The sequence below is a fragment of the Lissotriton vulgaris genome, chromosome 6, assembly GCF_964263255.1.
Source record: "Lissotriton vulgaris chromosome 6, aLisVul1.2, whole genome shotgun sequence".
NCBI classification, from domain to species: Eukaryota; Metazoa; Chordata; class Amphibia; order Caudata; family Salamandridae; genus Lissotriton; species Lissotriton vulgaris.
The window spans coordinates 1,504,519,145-1,504,538,151 of NC_141694.1; the positions used below are offsets into that span (position 1 = coordinate 1,504,519,145).

Below are 19,007 nucleotides of genomic sequence, written 5' to 3' on the forward strand. Positions count from 1 at the left end.
TGTTGCTTCTTGGCCAATGCGTAGCAGATTTTAATGCAGATCACAATCCAGTAGGAGAGGGTTTTTTCTGCATGGTCTTCCCTTTCTTGGCTCAGACATACCCAACAAAGAGCTGATTGTCCACCCGGAATGGTTTTGTGAGGTCAAGGAAGAATGAGATTGCTCTTTTTGGGCCCAGTCGGTGGAGTCTCTCCTCTTCCTTAGAGGGATGAAGTAGAGCATACAAGTTAAGCAAAGTGATGGACTAGCCTACGTGGAATGGAGGTACTACCTTCGGCAACAAAGATGTTTGAGTAGAAAGACCAGTTTGTCTGGGACAAAGTTTATGGAGGCTGGGATGACAGCACCTGCAGTTCACTGACCCTCTGGGCACCAGAAAGGATATCTTGATGCTAACAAGCCTAAAAGGGCTCAATGAAGCAGTTCAAATGGATCACACATTAGAAGTTGAGGTACCATTCAGGCATAACAAAGGAAGCTGGAGGAAACATGTTGCTGACCTTAAAGGAACCTATTTATAATAGGGGACTTGAAGAGGGAGGGCTGATCTGGCAGCAGCAGAAATGCAGATACCAAATAAATAGCCTTTCAATGTGCCCAATGAAGAGCCCTGCTGGGCTAGGGTAAGGATAAACAATAGAAGTTGGGAAAGGGTTGCAGATAAGGTATGAACCTGTTTTTCTGCACACCATGCCACAAACGTGTCCCAACAGCGGGCATTTACCGTCTTTTTGGGGGGACGCCAAACTGCCAAGATAACATTACAGACTTTGGACGGAAGGTCAAAAGTTGTCAACTGTCGCTGCTCAATCTCCATGAATGAAGACGGAGTGTTCCGGTGGACAACCTAGCCCTGCTGCTGCAACACAAGATCCTCCAAAAAGGGCAGCATGATCGAAGGACCAATAGATATGCTCAATAGCTCGGGATACCAGACTCTCCAAGCCCATTCCGGAACCACAAGAATGACTTGGGCCCAGTCTTGTTCCTAATTTGCTTGAGTACTCTGGGCAAGAGTGGTATTGGCAGAAAGGCGTATAGGAGGCCGGAGCTCCACTGAGTAGAGCCACCTGGAAACTCCAGCCCATAGAACTGCTTGCATTGTGCGTTCTAGGCGGTGGCAAACAGATCTAACCAAAGCTCTCTCCACTGTTGAAAGTGACCTTGCACCACCTCCGTTTGGAGACGCCATTTGTGATCCATTGGGCATCTTTGGAAGAGTGTGTCTGCTCTGGAATTTAGAGAGCCTTCATGGTGTTGAACCATCAGGAAATTCCCTGATGTTCCAGCCAAGTCCTGTGGAGCAGAGCCTCATGACAGAGGGTCCACGGCCCTGCCCTATTTATTGCAGAACCACATGGCAGTGGTGTTGTCCGTGAACACCTGCACTAGCCTTCCCTTGATGGAGGGTAGAACGTGTTTCAATGTCAGTCGGACTTCACTGATCTCCAAAAGGTTGATGTGGAGTTCGGATTCCGCTGGAGACCAGAGTCCTCTGTTTTTCACCCTCTTCCAGATGGCCGCTCGATCCCAGGAGTGACATGTCTTTCACTACCACCAGATCTGGTTATAGAAGTGGGAGAGTCTGCTGCTGACTCAATCGTGGTTCGTCAGCCACCACTGGATATCTGGACCATGTCAGAGAGATTCCTCTGATGCCGATTGGAACTTCACGTCCCACAGCACAGATCGCATATGCCAGTGGGCATGCCTCCCTAGCAAGCTGTAGGAGGCCATGAGGTTCAGCAGCCTCAGAGTCAGTCTCACCCAAACCCAGGATAGAGGGCAAAATATGGGGATCATAGCTTTAATATCCTGGACTCACTGCTTCCGGAGGAGAAGTCTGAAACTCACTGTGTCCATAACAGCTCTGATGAACTGGAGCATCTGAGAAGGGATCAGGTGTGACTACGGCAAGTTTAAAGAGTGCATGAGGTCCACCGTAGTCTGGAGGTGGGGGACGAGGCGAGCTAGTCTTCAACAGCCAGTCAAATGAGCCAATCAGATACTGGGAGGGTTTATCACTATCCTTCAGGCAATATTTTTTAAATAAAATGTGATCAACACGGTGACCAATACATATGCAACAGTCTACATGAACTAAGTTGTCCGTCAACTTAAAATTTAAATTTAGTTTTTTGTGTGATTGCTTAAAATTGTTGCACCCACAAAAACAACAGATCAACATTACTGGCCCCAACAAATGTACAAAATCTTTAAAAATAATCGAGATAAATTGATCTTAAGAAATACAAATAAAGCACTCACAGCCATCAATATATTTTATTATATCCAAAAAGGAGAAAGCTAATTACATACTCATTAAAATATGACTAAAACTTTACTTTCATCTTCTCTAAGAGGTGTTGCCACAACAGTAAAATACTTCCTCACCCTAAATAATATTACAAACTTGTTGATGATGTTACATACCTTCGGTAACGCCTTAACTGGTAGAGACTCTCTCTGGCCTGCCGATTCCTTAACTTAAAAGTATCCGTAGGCGTCAGACAGGTTTTGGAAATGTTTTGTGAGGTGTACCCCAGTGTGCCAGGAGATGGAGTTGTCCGGCTCCACATGGTCACTGGCAAGGAAGTGACATGCCTGGTGCCTTTATAGGTGTCACCCCAGCGCACTGATGTCAGTTTCTTTCAGTTTTTTTTGGAGACTTACCACACCAGTAGTGCAGACCCACAAAGAATACCGACCACTGGTGCGTGGAACTAGGGTCAATAAAGTCAGTAGCCCTGCACTTAGAAATCTATTTGCAGAGCTAGGAAGATGGGTGGGTTGGTATAAATCTGCAGCTAGATAAAGTCTCTACCAGCTAAGAAATTACAGAGGTAAGTAACTTGTCCATCTGATAGAGGATTCAAGCCACAGATTCCTTACCTTAGAATAGATACCCAAGCAATACCTCTCCGTAGAAGGGTCTGCAAACCCAATTTAAAACAGAAAGTCCTACAGCACCTAAACGGACAAAGTGCCCGTCCCTCTAGACCTGATTGTCCGGGCAGTAGTGCCTGGTGAACGTGTGTAGTGAGGCTCACAATACTGCCTGGCAGATAACCAGGACTGGAACTACGTGTACTAACACATTGGTCGCAGCCTTTGCCCTGATGAAATGAGTATGCAAACTCTCTGCCTGTTGCTTCTTGGCCAATGCGTAGCAGATTTTAATGCAGATTACAATCCACTAGGAGAGGGTTTTTTCTGCATGGTCTTCCCTTTCTTGGCTCAGACATACCCAACAAAGAGCTGATCGTCCACCCGGAATGGTTTTGTGAGGTCAAGGAAGAATGAGATTGCTCTTTTTGGGCCCAGTCGGTGGAGTCTCTCCTCTTCCTTAGAGGGATGAAGTAGAGCATACAAGTTAAGCAAAGTGATGGACTAGCCTACGTGGAATGGAGGTACTACCTTCGGCAACAAAGATGTTTGAGTAGAAAGACCAGTTTGTCTGGGACAAAGTTTATGGAGGCTGAGATGACAGCACCTGCAGTTCACTGACCCTCTGGGCACCAGAAAGGATATCTTGATGCTAACAAGCCTAAAAGGGCTCAATGAAGCAGTTCAAATGGATCACACATTAGAAGTTGAGGTACCATTCAGGCATAACAAAGGAAGCTGGAGGAAACATGTTGCTGACCTTAAAGGAACCTATTTATAATAGGGGACTTGAAGAGGGAGGGCTGATCTGGCAGCAGCAGAAATGCAGATACCAAATAAATAGCCTTTCAATGTGCCCAATGAAGAGCCCTGCTGGGCTAGGGTAAGGATAAACAATAGAAGTTGGGAAAGGGTTGCAGATAAGGTATGAACCTGTTTTTCTGCACACCATGCCACAAACGTGTCCCAACAGCGGGCATTTACCGTCTTTTTGGGGGGACGCCAAACTGCCAAGATAACATTACAGACTTTGGACGGAAGGTCAAAAGTTGTCAACTGTCGCTGCTCAATCTCCATGAATGAAGACGGAGTGTTCCGGTGGACAACCTAGCCCTGCTGCTGCAACACAAGATCCTCCAAAAAGGGCAGCATGATCGAAGGACCAATAGATATGCTCAATAGCTCGGGATACCAGACTCTCCAAGCCCATTCCGGAACCACAAGAATGACTTGGGCCCAGTCTTGTTCCTAATTTGCTTGAGTACTCTGGGCAAGAGTGGTATTGGCAGAAAGGCGTATAGGAGGCCGGAGCTCCACTGAGTAGAGCCACCTGGAAACTCCAGCCCATAGAACTGCTTGCATTGTGCGTTCTAGGCGGTGGCAAACAGATCTAACCAAAGCTCTCTCCACTGTTGAAAGTGACCTTGCACCACCTCCGTTTGGAGACGCCATTTGTGATCCATTGGGCATCTTTGGAAGAGTGTGTCTGCTCTGGAATTTAGAGAGCCTTCATGGTGTTGAACCATCAGGAAATTCCCTGATGTTCCAGCCAAGTCCTGTGGAGCAGAGCCTCATGACAGAGGGTCCACGGCCCTGCCCTATTTATTGCAGAACCACATGGCAGTGGTGTTGTCCGTGAACACCTGCACTAGCCTTCCCTGATGGAGGGTAGAACGTGTTTCAATGTCAGTCGGACTTCACTGATCTCCAAAAGGTTGATGTGGAGTTCGGATTCCGCTGGAGACCAGAGTCCTCTGTTTTTCACCCTCTTCCAGATGGCCGCTCGATCCCAGGAGTGACATGTCTTTCACTACCACCAGATCTGGTTATAGAAGTGGGAGAGTCTGCTGCTGACTCAATCGTGGTTCGTCAGCCACCACTGGATATCTGGACCATGTCAGAGAGATTCCTCTGATGCCGATTGGAACTTCACGTCCCACAGCACAGATCGCATATGCCAGTGGGCATGCCTCACTAGCAAGCTGTAGGAGGCCATGAGGTTCAGCAGCCTCAGAGTCAGTCTCACCCAAACCCAGGATAGAGGGCAAAATATGGGGATCATAGCTTTAATATCCTGGACTCACTGCTTCCAGAGGAGAAGTCTGAAACTCACTGTGTCCATAACAGCTCTGATGAACTGGAGCATCTGAGAAGGGATCAGGTGTGACTACGGCAAGTTTAAAGAGTGCAGGAGGTCCACCGTAGTCTGGAGGTGGGGGACGAGGCGAGCTAGTCTTCAACAGCCAGTCATCGAGTTGGGGGAAGACTGGTACCCCTGAATGCTGCAGATGAGCTGCAATCACTGCCATCACCTTGGTGAACACCCAAGGGGCGCTATAAGGGCCAAATGAGAGCAAAGGAAACTTAAAGTGCTCGTAGCCTACTGTGACCAGCATGTAATGTCAGTGGGCAGGTAGGACAGGGATGTGGCAGTACCATTCTCTCTCCTGGGTCCAGAGCACACAGGACTTGAACGAACATGAGCATTTTGAAATTCTCCTTGTTCAGGAAGAAAGTGAGAGGGTGCAGGTCTAGGCTAAAATGAATACCTCTTTTCCGGTTGTTTACCAGAAAGTAGCAGGAATAACAACCATGACCTACTTCTGATGCCGGCACTTTCTCTATGGCTCCATTGGCCAAGAAAGCTGCCACTTCATGGCAGAGTAATGAGGTGTAGTCCTCTGTAAGCCTGTCAAAAGTGGGTGGCAAGTGGCTGAAGGGGTAATTACAAAGGGGAGGGAGTAGCCCCTATGAATAATCTGGAGAACCCAGTGGTCGGATGTTAATGACTCTAGTGGTGCAGGTGATGGCGTATTTTATGCCCTTTACAAATACCTCAAATTCGAACTCACTTAATGTCCATGATGGTCAGCGGGCAAACTAAAAAAAAGCTTGGAGGCTGCGGCTGCTGGGGTGTGTGGTGGGAGGAGGGGGTGGACTAGCCCGATCTCTGTCTACCTGACCCACGAGGTCTGTGGGAGCCACATTATCAGCCGCACAAGGATTGAGAAGCCTGAGGAAGCCTGAGGAAGCCTGAGGGCTGTGGTTTCTGGGTGGGTAGAGACTAGGCTGGAATCCCCTTCCGTGGCCACGAAAGGAGTGAAAGGAGGACAGTGGTTGGTGAGGGACCATGGAAAGGCCTGAGGACGTGGGCGTAGCCCTGCTGTCCTTAAGTGCTCCAGCAATGAGTCTGCCTTGCCTCTGAAAACATGGGAGCCACAAAAAGGCATGTCCATGAGTGAGGCCTGGAAATCCCCGAAAAGCCAGCGGTTCTCAACTAGGCATGGCACGTAATGCCCACTGATGATGAAACCACTCTGCCTAGTGAGTCAGTCATATCCAGCCCACAGCATATGGCAAACTTAGCTGCATCCCTGCCATCAGTAATAGCTTGGGAGAGTATGATTCGGGCCTCCTCCAAGACCATAGGCAGGACCTGTGCAACCGAGTCCCAGAGTGAATGGGAGTATCGGTCCAAAAGGCACGTTGTTCACCGACCACAGTGCCAGACTGTCAGAAGAAAACTTCTTCTTTCCCAAGGTATTCTGCCTCTTGGATTCCGTATCCAGTGGAGTGCTAGGGAATGCACCAGGATTTATGCTGGAAGTGCAGGCTCGGACCACCAGGCACTCTAGGGTGGGGTGCTTAGTGAGGAAATTGGGTCTTCTGGGGCAGGGCGAGGGCAGCGGGCAATTGTCTTATTAGCAGGAGCCCCTGTGCTGGGCTTGGACCAGGCCCAGAGTAAGACGTCCATGAGGGCTTCATTAAAAGGGAGAAGTGGTTCGGAAGGGGTGACTACTAGCTGAAGCACCTGTGTCAAGACATACATCTTGACAGCCACGGAGGGCAGCTAAAGGTCCAGGACCTCGGTCGCCCTCCTCACCACCATAGCAAATAAAGCTCCCTCCTTCATAGCCATGGTAGGAGGAGAGACCAAGCCAGTACCTAGGGAGGTGTCCAGTCCACTGCCAAATACTCACACCAAGTATCCTTGGTGACATCTAAGGGCTAGTTTTCATTAGGGTGCAGTGGCCCTCCCAGTCATCCCCAAGTCCTAGCGCATAGAAATACAGCACAGACTCCGGCCTGGCCTAGATGGAAGGCCTCCCATCAGTACCAGAGTTGGCGTCAGACGACACCCATCCAACTCTTTATCGGAGTTGGGAGTACATATGGGGTGGCGCCGTGTAGTCAGCAGTGGAGTCGGAGCCGGGGGAGGTAGAGGTGGCGTGAGTGGCGCTGGTCTGAATCTGTCCATGGAAACAAGGGGCCTGACTGGCGCGGGGCGAATCTGCCTGCCAAAGCCCATTAGGGGTCCCTCCCAAGCCTGCGGGGCCCATAAGCGCTCCAGTGGACATGGTCTACCCAAATAGGAGTTGCATGTCCTCATAAAATCCACAGAGTTGGGCGGGGTCACTGAGGCTTCTGGAAACTCCCGGAGGTGCAGAGACATCACTGATACAGGCTCAACCGCGGAGCTAGGCCTTGAAAGCCAATGCTCCCTTGTCTCGTCAGATGACTTAGACGGATGGAGCAAAGTCGAATCCTTCTTCAACTTCTTACTCTTTTTGTGCTTGTGGGACTTACCTGAATGTCCGGACAACTTTGAGTTCGACGATAAGCGCTTGGAGTGGCACTGCGACTGATGATGGGACCTTCCTCTAGACCAGGATCGAGACCATCGAGGCATAGCACGTTGAGGAGATTGAGGGACGGCTCCCTCAAGATCTTGAGGTGTATGGCGTGACAATTGATGCAGGTCTTGGCATCATGGTTATGTTCAAGGTACCAGAACCAGACGAAGTGTGGGTCCGTTACCGACATTTGCTGGTGACAGGTGCCCACAGGGCTTAAAGCCAGCCTACTGTGTGGACATCCCTGCCACAGTAGGAGAAAATGTTCCAACAATCTTCAATAAAAGGGTAAAAAAAAAAGTCAGTCAGAAAGTGACTGGAAGTAGCTCTTTCCTGGATCTACACTGACTGGTACGGAAAGAAAATAAGAAATGTCAGCACGCTGAGATGGCCTCTCCACAGGTACTACGCACTCTACTTCCAGCACGGATGGCGCCACTTGGAGCCGAATGATGCCACCTGCTGGCACTCATGGTCCTCATGAAAAATTTCCAGATCCAGACACCTGGGGATAATTCCAAGGTAAGAAATCTACGGCTAGCAGTCTTTATCAGATGCTCTGTACACAAAGTTCAATTGCCTCCCTACACATACAAACATCATTCTTAGGTTTTGTCCACAATATTCCTGTTGATGCCATCGACAACAGCACTATAGTCAATGAAACATACATACTGTTTGGTTCTGAGGACGTTATCATAATGATGACCTAAGCTGTCCATCATTTAAGGATAGAGTGGCAGAGGCCAAAATTATGATTCCCCCTAAATATCTATTCTGTGTTCACCAACATCCAGAAAGGCAGTTTCATACACTTGATGGTATGTTGAAAACCTTGTCAAATGGCAAGGGTCATATGGGACGCCATGCAGAATTGTTATGAAAATCGAGGATTAGGAAACCCTTTTATACTACACCTGCAACACATACCTAAGGAGTTTGAACTTATGCACTACATACCCATAGAGAGGTTGGAGGTGGTGGTTTCTCCTCGGGTAGTACTCATGTTTACTCATGTTTAGAAAACTTAGTTAGATCAAAGTTCAAAACACTGACATCTACCTTGTTGACAGCTGTATTTGGTGGCAGGAAAACAATGGTCTACATGGTCAGCAGGTTTTGAAGCATGTAGCTGGAAATGTTGTCATGCTAAATGACACCTCACAGACGTGGCACTGAAATGCTTCATAAGAAGTGGCACTCAAATCCCTAATGTGGTCGATTGTGCTGTGACCAGTGACCTTCCTACTTCATGGCATACAGCTGTGGTAATTCCAGTTTATAAAAAGGGATGCAGATAAGATCCTAGTTGTTATAGACCAATTTCCTTGTTTGATTCTATGATCAAGATCATTCTGTGCATTGTTCTTAACAGGTTTGAGAACTGGGCATCCTGTAACCAAGTACTCTTTCCTATGCAAAATGGTTTTAGAGAGGGACTTGGTACAGTTGAACAATCAATGCCTCAACCCTTACCTGATCATTAACAAATATGCAACAGTCAAAGGGTGGGCTGCTTCTCTCCTTTAAGGACCTAAGCAGCACTCTAGACAGAGTCAACCGCAGCAAACTATGGGCAATACTTTTAGAGTTAGGGCTAGTTGAATATTTAGTTGTCTTTTTGCGGGCTTTGCACCAGGGGTGACTGCTTCTATAAGGTATGGGCCACGAGTTGACTATACAGATACTTTTAATCTACAGTGTTGTGTCTGTCAGGGCTGTGTCCTGGCACCCATTTTGCTTCTCATTTATTTAACCCCTTCCATGCTGGTGACGAACCCCAGCCGTCATGCACTACGGTGCTCGTGTGCTGATGACGGCTGGGGTTCGTCATGGCCCGCCCCTGTTCGTTTGTTTACCGCACGGGGCGGAAACGGGCCAGCAGGGAAGGGGTTAAATGGACTGAATGTCACCCTACAGACTTCTGGGAAGGACCTACCTAAGATTAAGTCCACCTCAGTAACGGCTCTGCATTATGCAGATGTTGCAGTCTTGATAGCCTGAATCCCCAATGGTTTGAGGGCTCTAATTAATAGCTTTGTTACTTTTATGGACAACCTAGTTTTGGATTTAAACATATCCAAACCGAATGTATGGGATGTAGTCTGAAAGACTTTAAAACTGGTTCATACTGGATTAAGGGTAAGCATATTAAGCAGGTCACCAACTTCCCTTATTTTGGAATTGTGTTTGATTCCAAAGGTTCCTGGCTTCCCTGTATAGCAAACCATTGTTTGTGCTTCAAACATTCTGTGGGGGCTTTGTTTGACTTCACTAATTGAGTAAAAAGTGCGCCTATAATGCTGGCTTTAGAGGCATACGTGAGGTAGTGAGTAGGACAGAACTACAGTGCACAAGCAGGAGAATAGATTTTGACAGTGTTTGCTCTGCCTTCTCCCCTCGACACTGCGCCTCTTTTTACATGAGGAATTGGTGTAGGACTATGAATCTGAGATGATCAAGGTTGCACCTCTAATGCTCTGAGTCTCAGTTTGGTCTAAAGGTCCTACAACCCTTAATCAGGAGATTATTTCCGACTGTAGGAGTTCTGAGATGGGCACCGCTATTCCCTGGCTAAAATATGTTCACTACACCTCTAAAGCCATTCATAGGAATGAATCGTTTACTTCTCCACATTCTTTGGCCAACGTGGATATTTCCAGAATTAAAACGCTACTTGTTAAACACAAGGTGACATCTAGAGAACAAGAGGAACTGAAGAAACTTTTGTTGCACATTTATGTCATGATCCAATAATCAACTCCATCTAGTCATACCTGACTTGGGTTTTAAGCCACTGGGAAAGAGCTTTTTTAGCCAAATTGCGGCTGAGAACAATCAGATCTTTGCTTTCTGTCCCTCTCAGAGAGTACGATAAAGCCTCTATTTTAGCGTACCAGTGTGAGGAGTCATCAGTTCAAACCTTAGATCATTTCATTTGTTCTTTAACTATTTTGAACTGCAAACTAAAACGTTTTAAAAACCTGTTCTCAAACTATATGGGTTCCTACAGTATAAGCCTGCACTTTAGTTCTTGGGATTGCTGGTAAATCCCTTGGTCTATTTTCATGTAGGATGTTTTCTGAAATCAGCTATACGAAAACGTTACTTACTGACTGTTTGATATATTCCCCTTTCTTTGTTGAGCACTTTTGAAGTACTATGTTTTTATTTATTTGTGAAATGCAATTTGCAGTTTGTATGACTTTTTGTTATATAATTGCTTTAAAAAAGTCTTGATTGGACGTGAAAATTTGCCTTGTTTTTTTTTCATAATCCAAGTCTTACCTTGACTATGAGGAGCAAGAAAAAAAGGATTGTCGCCTTCAGTCAAGTCAATTTTATTTTTATTTTAATTTTATGTGGCTTAACAATTTGGTATTAGGGATTAGAAAATCTGCTTTGTGACCGAGCAATATAAAAAAAATGTCTTTTTGTGATTTTTGTCTTTATGACCATTGTTAGATTTGGGGGTCTCTAGTTGGCACAGGTAGGTACTTGTGACAAATAGGGACCCTCTCCTCTAGTCAGGGAAAGGGGGATTACACTCCTAAAATAACCCCTGCTCACCCTATAGGCTATGAGGTGCGAGCAGCCAAGGCTTATTTAAGAGGCGTTGTAAGTTAAGCAGTTGTGATCACATACAGTAACCCAGTGACAAAACTACAAATGGACACCACACAGGTTTTATATAAAAAATAAGTAGACTTTATATAGAGTTACCACAAGACCATAAACAACAAAAATACACACTATGATTACTTTAAGATGGTAGATTTAAGCTTAGTTCAGTTCAGTTCTTAGATGCAACACTGCGTCAATGTACCTTAAGTTGCGTTGCGCTTCCATGACAAGCAATGTCGCAGCGATGGGAAATGCGGCAAAGTTCAGATACAAAGAAATAAAGACGTGAAGATCTTCCAGATGCGGCATGCTTCTCGGGGATGCGAGGTGCTCTTGGTCGATGCGGTGCAATGCGACAGTTCCAGCGGCGACACCCTCCTTCCGAGTTGCGACGGCAGGCACAGCGACGAGGACACGCTCCAACCTCGTTGCGAGATTCTTCTCCTGATGCAGTGCAGTGCGACAACTACAGCGGCGACACCCTCCTTCGGAGTTGCGACAGCAGCAGCAGCGAAGGAGACACGCTTCCTCTTTGCTGCGGCACGCTTCTCTCCGATGTGGTGCAGTGCGACAGTTACAGCGGCGACACCCTCCTTCGGAGTTGCGACGGTAGGCACAGCGACGGCGACACGCTTCTTCTCCTTGAGTCGCGCTTCCAGCTCCTTGCGACACGCAGTTCCTCAGAAGGCCCAAAACAGCAGCAGGCACTTCCAAACGAACTCTGGGGACCTGGGGGGGGAAGTCTGTTGTCACTGAGACTTCAGCAGGAGGCAAGCTCTTTTCCAAGCCCTTGGAGATCCTTCACAAGTTGAAAGCAAAGTACACAAAGTTACTTTCTCCTTCTTTTGGCAGTAAGGCAACCACTGCAGGCCAATCCCCCAAGCAGCACTTCAGCTTGGGAATAGTCTCTCCTCAGTTTCTTCAGGATCTTCTCCTCAGTAAAGGTTTCTTCTTGTAGTCCAAAATGGATCTAATTTCATGGGATAAGGGTGCCAATATTTTTACCCCAAAATCCTTTGTTCTCTGAGGGGAGAGGGGCCTTTGCCCAGTCCAAACCAGTTCTGAAGCACTCTGTTTACCAGACTTCTCCTTTCCTTTCACAGTGCAGGGCAGGCACATCAGACGCCCCACAGGAGGTGGAGCCAGCATTGTGGAAGGCAAGTACAGTCCTGGAGCAGTTTGTTGACAGGACTCCTTCTCTTCTTTCAGTGTGCAGGGCAGAGACATCAGCCACTCCCCAGGGGGTGGAGCCAGCATTGTGGAAGGCAGGCACAGCCCTATTAAAGGTTCAGGTGCAACTCCTCCCTCCCATCTAGATGCAGATCTCTTTATTCACCACTGGGTGACTCAGCCTGTCTCCTGGAATTCCCCAGCCCTGTCACTCACAAAATCAGACATAGGAATACACAACCTAGCAGAGGCAGGTTTGAATGGTTAGACAAGCAAATATCTACTTTCTAAAAGTGGTATTTGCAAACACAGAATATAAAAATTACCTTTACTAAAAGATGTATTTTATTATTCTGAGTTCAGGCATACTAAACTCGAATTTCTACCATGTTCTCTGAGACAGTTAGGATTATAAAATGTAATAACTCTAACAGCCCATTCTGGCCTATGGAGAACAGGTAGCCTTGCAATAGTGAAAAACGAAAATGGCTGTAATTCACTATTAGGACATGCCACACACATCAGGGCTTGTCCTACCTTATACTTACAATGCACCCTGCCCTTGGGCCTACCATAGGGGTGATTGATATGAAGAAAAGGGAAGGTTTAGGGACTGGGAAGTGGGTGCACTTGCCCAGTCAGTATGACAGTACCAGACTGCACGCAGGCTCTGCAATGTCAGACCTTAGACACATTTTACATGGCTGCTTCTGTGGGTGGCACAACCAGTGCTGCAAGTCCACCAGCAACATTTTGGATTTACATGCCCTGGGCACACTCAGTGCACTAGACTAGGGTCTGACAAGTAAACCAAATAGCCAAACATGGAACCACTGATTAAATAATCAATTTACAATAGGGAATACTTGCACTGTGGCACTGGACAGCAGTGGCACAGTGCCCAAAGCATCTAACACCAGCAAAAATACATGAGGCAAAAGCAAAAATGGAAGGGAGACCCACGCCAATGGTGCCAGGTCTAACAACCATTAACAAATTTGTATATAGCTGATGTTATGGTTTCAATCTCAAGATGATTTTTGCACTCCTATTTTTATATGTATGAACTGAATCTTTCATGATCTTTATAGTGTTTGAATAAAGATTATTTATTGATTGCTTGATTGAAGTGGCACTCTCACTGATGTTTTAATTGATAATAGGTTTGTGAAACCATACTACCGAATTTCAATTGAATATAATAACACTATGCAGAGTTCAAGCATATGATTTGTCTATTCTGTCTGGGATTACCTCACAAAAACCCTGATTAACTGTGTTATAAGATGTTGTTTATCATGTGGCAAAGAAAGGAGGATCAACACAGCTTTGTGTGAAGTCATACAATTAGCGAGGCCCCATCATGACAGCAGGCGAATTCCAAACTCTGATCTGGGTTACAAAATTAAATATCAAAATGGACCCACAAACTGTTAATTAGACAGGAATGTTTCTAACAATTACCAAGATTATGTGCTAGTGTTGTATATACATTTCACATGAAATGGGAATGTGAAGAGATCACACAACATTGGAAGAAGATAATTCACCCCTATCGCTGCATTCAGAGGTTGGATGATAGAATGTGAGGCTGCTAAATATATATTCACCTTACACCCTAAAAAAAAGAGCAAAGAATGGAATGTTTTACATTTTACACAACTGATACTGCTCTTGGCCACATGGATCACGTTTCTGTGGATGAAGAATGACATCTCTGCCATGATAAAGTGGGAGAATGATATAACGTAAAAGGTTGAACTGTATAATTCTACTCCCCCAACAACCCCAATATAGGTTGTTGAGGAGCAGAATTATACATTTGAAAATGATCTCTACCAACATTTTGACAGAAAATTATTTGCGAACCATTTAACAGAAGCTATCATGTATACATTGTAATATGTAATTCATCAATAAACTATTGATAAAAAAAGATCTGGTAAACAAAAGCAGTTTTGCCATAACAGATAAAACTATGATTTATCGTTCCAGGGAATGAAAAGGTGTATAATAGATAAAAGAAAAACTACTTGCAGTGGGTAGATAAATCATAGGGTAGCATCTAGACACAGCAACAATATTGTGGTTGGGCTGAGAATGTTGTGTCATCTTCAGATCAAAGCAGTCAGATCACACAGACGTCCGGGAATGTGGTGATTAAAGCACACAAGAGAGCAGTAAAGCCAGTACTCCATTGGGTATATAATGGAAAGTTGTCATTTCCAACCCTCTGAGGTAAACTGAGCCCTTGGTGTAGGATGCATGCATACAAAAAAAAATCTTCTTGCTCTGAAGAATCAGAAACTGCTAATAAGTCAGTGTTCCCCTCATAGTACCAAATAGAGCTATACTGCACTTACCATATCACAAGATTTCCCCTCCAAGTTATACAATCACAGATGCCTGCAAACAAGAGCAATAGCTCCGATTGCCTCAATACACCACCCTTCTCTACTTTAGAAGGGAAAGGTGGCAAGTCAAAACAGAGGCAGAGGCCACCATAAGCCTACTTCTCAATATTGACTCCCACACTGACATTATCATAGTAGTCCAAACTGCCCTTGTGTTGTCAAATTATCCCATCTTGGTTGGGACACCAGTGCAGGCTCTGTACCATACCAGTTTCTCACAAGACAGCCAACAGTCAATCATCTGCAATAAAACATAAAATTGGAGTAACTCTATGCAAAACAATACCAGTTTTGAATGGGTCTTTACTGGGGTACGAAACACCAGGTATCGGGCTTGTAATGTCCAGGCAGGGTAGGGTCAGGGCGTTAGTGACTTAACATAAAAAGCTGCCAGAATGTTGGAGGAAGGAGTGTCATGTGGGAATGGCAAGTTTAGCTTGTGATTATGTTTGATGTGGAAGGGTCTAAAAACCAGGTCAGTTTAGCACAGGTCATACTAAAATAAAATACAAATGTTAAACTGCACAGATATGTACAAAGGATCATGTTTCACTCTACAAACATTTGCCATAATTGCTGCAGCATTCTCAGGGGCTGATTACTACCTTGTAGGCAATGACAAACATTCATAGTCACTAGTGACTGTTCCTAAGGTGCCAGTGAGAACAGACTCTCTAGATAATGGACACAGATTAAACACTTCTTAACCAAGTGAAGTGAATAAGCATTGAACTTTATTTATGAAGTTTTATAATTTATTTAATTTCTTTTACTCTGAAAGAGCCACAACTTTGGGTATGGAGATTACTAACCTTAGCATTTAGCTCATCAACAATAAAATGGCACAACGCTGCTTTGAAGAAATATTCTTTTGCACTGTACTTCAACAATGGATTGTCCATAGTACTCGTTCCAATCTAGAATAAAGGGTTAGACAATTTGTGAGTGCACAAACACTTCAAATACAAAGTAAAAAATTTAGAAATGTATTGAGTATGGCAATTTTTCATAATTGATAACGGTGTAAGTCACTTGCACAGCATCTGTCATTGGAGGTATTTTTTAGGTCTGGTCTAATGTCTCTACTACCAATTATGCCACATCTTTAGAGAGATACATGAAGAAGGGAAGCTGAATGTCATATGAAATTGTAAGCTATACGACTGGCTTACGAAGAGGCATGCAAGTGGCTTGCATGGTGTGTGTATTTTTGTGATTGTATAATCTACTGTGGAATGTAACATCTGCCGTTTAAAAAAGACACGTCCGGAATCCACTGAAACCATTATGTAGCCTGGCATTAGGCGGTAAGAGCCTGTGCATGTTGCCCTGCCTGAAACATGTAATGTATTTCAAATTTGTTTAGTGACTCATGTCCTGCTATTGTCCAGTTAAAGCAATATACTGCAAGGGATACCACATGCTTCTGATATTTTTGAAATTGGGGTTAATAGAAATGAACGTTTCAAAGACAAGCAAAGCAAGACAACAGTCTGAGGACAATGAGCCGGTTTGTCATAAAATAATCATAAATCTGTTCTTCTACCCTAGACTGAATACCTTCTGGGGGCCAACAGCACCAAACAACCCCAGATTCAAGCCTGACTGGCCATCTTAAATCCGCAAGGCTTCACTAACCCTCCCCCCACCCCCCATGCTGACAGACAATGCAAAATAGTAGGCATTCCACCTTGACACAGATCTCTCTTTTAAACACCACAATGAAAAGAAGACCAGGCTAACTTGGTTCCAACAATCCCTCTGGAAGAAAGTGAAGCCATTTCTCCTGGAAGATGACTTCATGCCTTAGTCCTCTCCCATGTGAATGGAGGAATCATTCAAAACAGTGGTCTCCTCAATAATACCTTAGCATCCCTTAAAAGAATCCTACAGGCTTGGCTCATTAAGGGCTCTAAGAAATTTGTTCACATTAACCCCATGCCTAAAGATCTACATTTGCTCCTCCTTGCAGCCTGAATCTTCTTAAAAACAGCTGCATACGACAGATCTCAACAGGAAGACCCAAGCTTATCTGGAAAATAAAATTGCCCACATCTGGGGAACAATGGAAGACCAAGACCTCAAAATTGCCATACTAAAGTCAAACCATTGCACACAAAAAAAATACAGAAGGCAAGCCTTCTCTGGCTCATGCTCCCAGGATCTGTACTAGCATCCATGTCAACATCAGATGAACACAAACTCTAAATCTGAGAAAAAAGCTGAAGTCACACCACTTCAAGGAGTACTAAACCTGATAGTTTACCAGTTTACCATTAACCTTTTCCGCAAAAAATTGTTTTTCCCAGGAGCCATGGCCTTGTTCAACACTCAGTTGGTTTTATGGTAGGTTTGCGCCATACAAATCTCAACCGGTACATACCAGTTTTAAATAATGCCAAGCATCTCTTCGCACTAAAACACCGCTCCCATGTACTATATATAAAATTGGGATCTCTTGTTCCCGTTTGTTTCTTGAGTGGCTTCATAAAGTCCTAGGGAGTAGCTCACAGATCTATACCCAGCACATGACATCTGCAGACAATAAGGTATAATCAGCAATGGATGACAAATAAAATTTGTATTCTCACTTAGGTGGCACCTGTACATTCCTCAAGACATCTATCAAAACACTGGTACATCAACTAGTAAATAAGTGCCCCGGAACACCCTAACAGATGCTGTGATGGTCACAAGCTTTTTTACGGTCCAGGGAAGACATGGCTTGGCAGTTCGGGCTGGACTGTTCCCATGAGGCACAGGGTCAGACTGATTTGCATATAGCCATGTCTGAACTGGGGTGGAGGAGTGGGCTAAAGAACGGTGATGGATTAAACCCAGATCTTTTGACTGGGTGTGAGTGTTTGATTGATTCAGATGCTCCGTCCATCACCACCCCCTTTTGTACCGCTTTTGGCCGCCATAAGTGAGGCAGGGTATGCTCAGACGTGAGTCCCCTGCTCACTTTGCCACTGGATTCAAGCAAGCCGGGCTGAAGACGGCTGGAACGCCAGAAACCGGTCCTCGGAAGCTTTTTTCCGGTCCAGGGAAGACATGGCTTGACAGTTCGGGCTGGAAAGTTCCCATGAGGCACAGGGTCAGACTGATTTGCATATAGCCATGTCTGAACTGGGGTGACAGAGTGGGCTAAAGAACGGTGATGGATTAAACCCAGATCTTTTGACTGGGTGGGAGTGTTTGATTCAGATGCTCCGTCCATCACCACCCCCTTTTGTACCGTGATGGTCACAAGAAGCATCAAATTATTGTTTCCCAAACGGAGCAACCCTGCCATTCAGCCACCTCCAATCAAGTACCAGGCCTGTGCAACCTTACCACTTTGAGGTATTTAAAGTCTAGAATTGTAGGTATGAAAAAAGGTCACTGATTTCTATTACATATCCATGCTTCATCAAAATGTGTGACTCTGTTGAAAGCAAGGTGCATCTCTGATAGCATTAACATCTTTGCATCTAGACTTTAAAGCAAATGCAATGACCTTCCCAGCATATCTTTTTTTTTTATATTTCTTTTTATTGAAACAAACATCAGCAGAAAATGTACATTACAGTGGGTCAAATACCGCAGCCGAGTATACATTGTGGGGTCACAGGATAAACAAAACTCAAAATTATATCAGAACTTCACGGAGAGGGGGAATAATCAGGGACAGCATTCATGGGTGGTGTACATATTTCTCCTCTGTAACTGTTCCAAGGCCCCCAAATCAATGACCATTTCTGAGGGCGTCCCCTCACAAGGTACGTAGTTTTCATACACCAATCTAAATTGTTTTCCCATCTTTCCAAGGAGGGGGCTGCGCCGCTCCCCACAATTGGGCGATATTCGGCTTGGCGATCATATAACCTAGAGTGACCCACTGCGTCTGTGAAGTGTTTAAGTCAGTAGGTTCCCATATGTTAAGTAAGCACCTCCTTGCCTCTGGAGACAGGGAAACTCCGAGAACTCTATGTACAGTGTTATGTATGCTGCGCCAGTAAGTGGTGACATACTCACATTCCCAGATAATATGCATAAAGGTACCAACTAGACAACATCGCCTTTTGCACAGCCCTGAGTCTGAAAGCCCCATATGTACCAGTCTGGGTCTCGTAAGGTAGATCCTATGTAAAATCTTTTTTTTTTTTTTTTAAACCTTTATTGTGCAAGTTGAAGCGTACAAATACGGGCCTACAACCCATCGGGCCGGCCACAACACAGTACGGGCGCACAGAACAGGAAAGAATTCTCCAGCAGTTCTCCGGCATTACATAAGCAA

General features: G+C 45.2%; 1 protein-coding gene across 1 annotated transcript in view; it reads right to left on the reverse strand.

Annotated features, from left to right (window-relative positions):
• NAPB (NSF attachment protein beta) overlaps nt 1-19,007 on the reverse strand; it is a 236,860-nt gene that overhangs the window by 63,498 nt on the left and 154,355 nt on the right. The window contains exon 8 of the mRNA XM_086927680.1: nt 15,541-15,645. Within this exon, the coding sequence (XP_086783806.1) occupies nt 15,541-15,645 (105 nt within the window). The remainder of the gene's footprint in view (nt 1-15,540; nt 15,646-19,007) is intronic.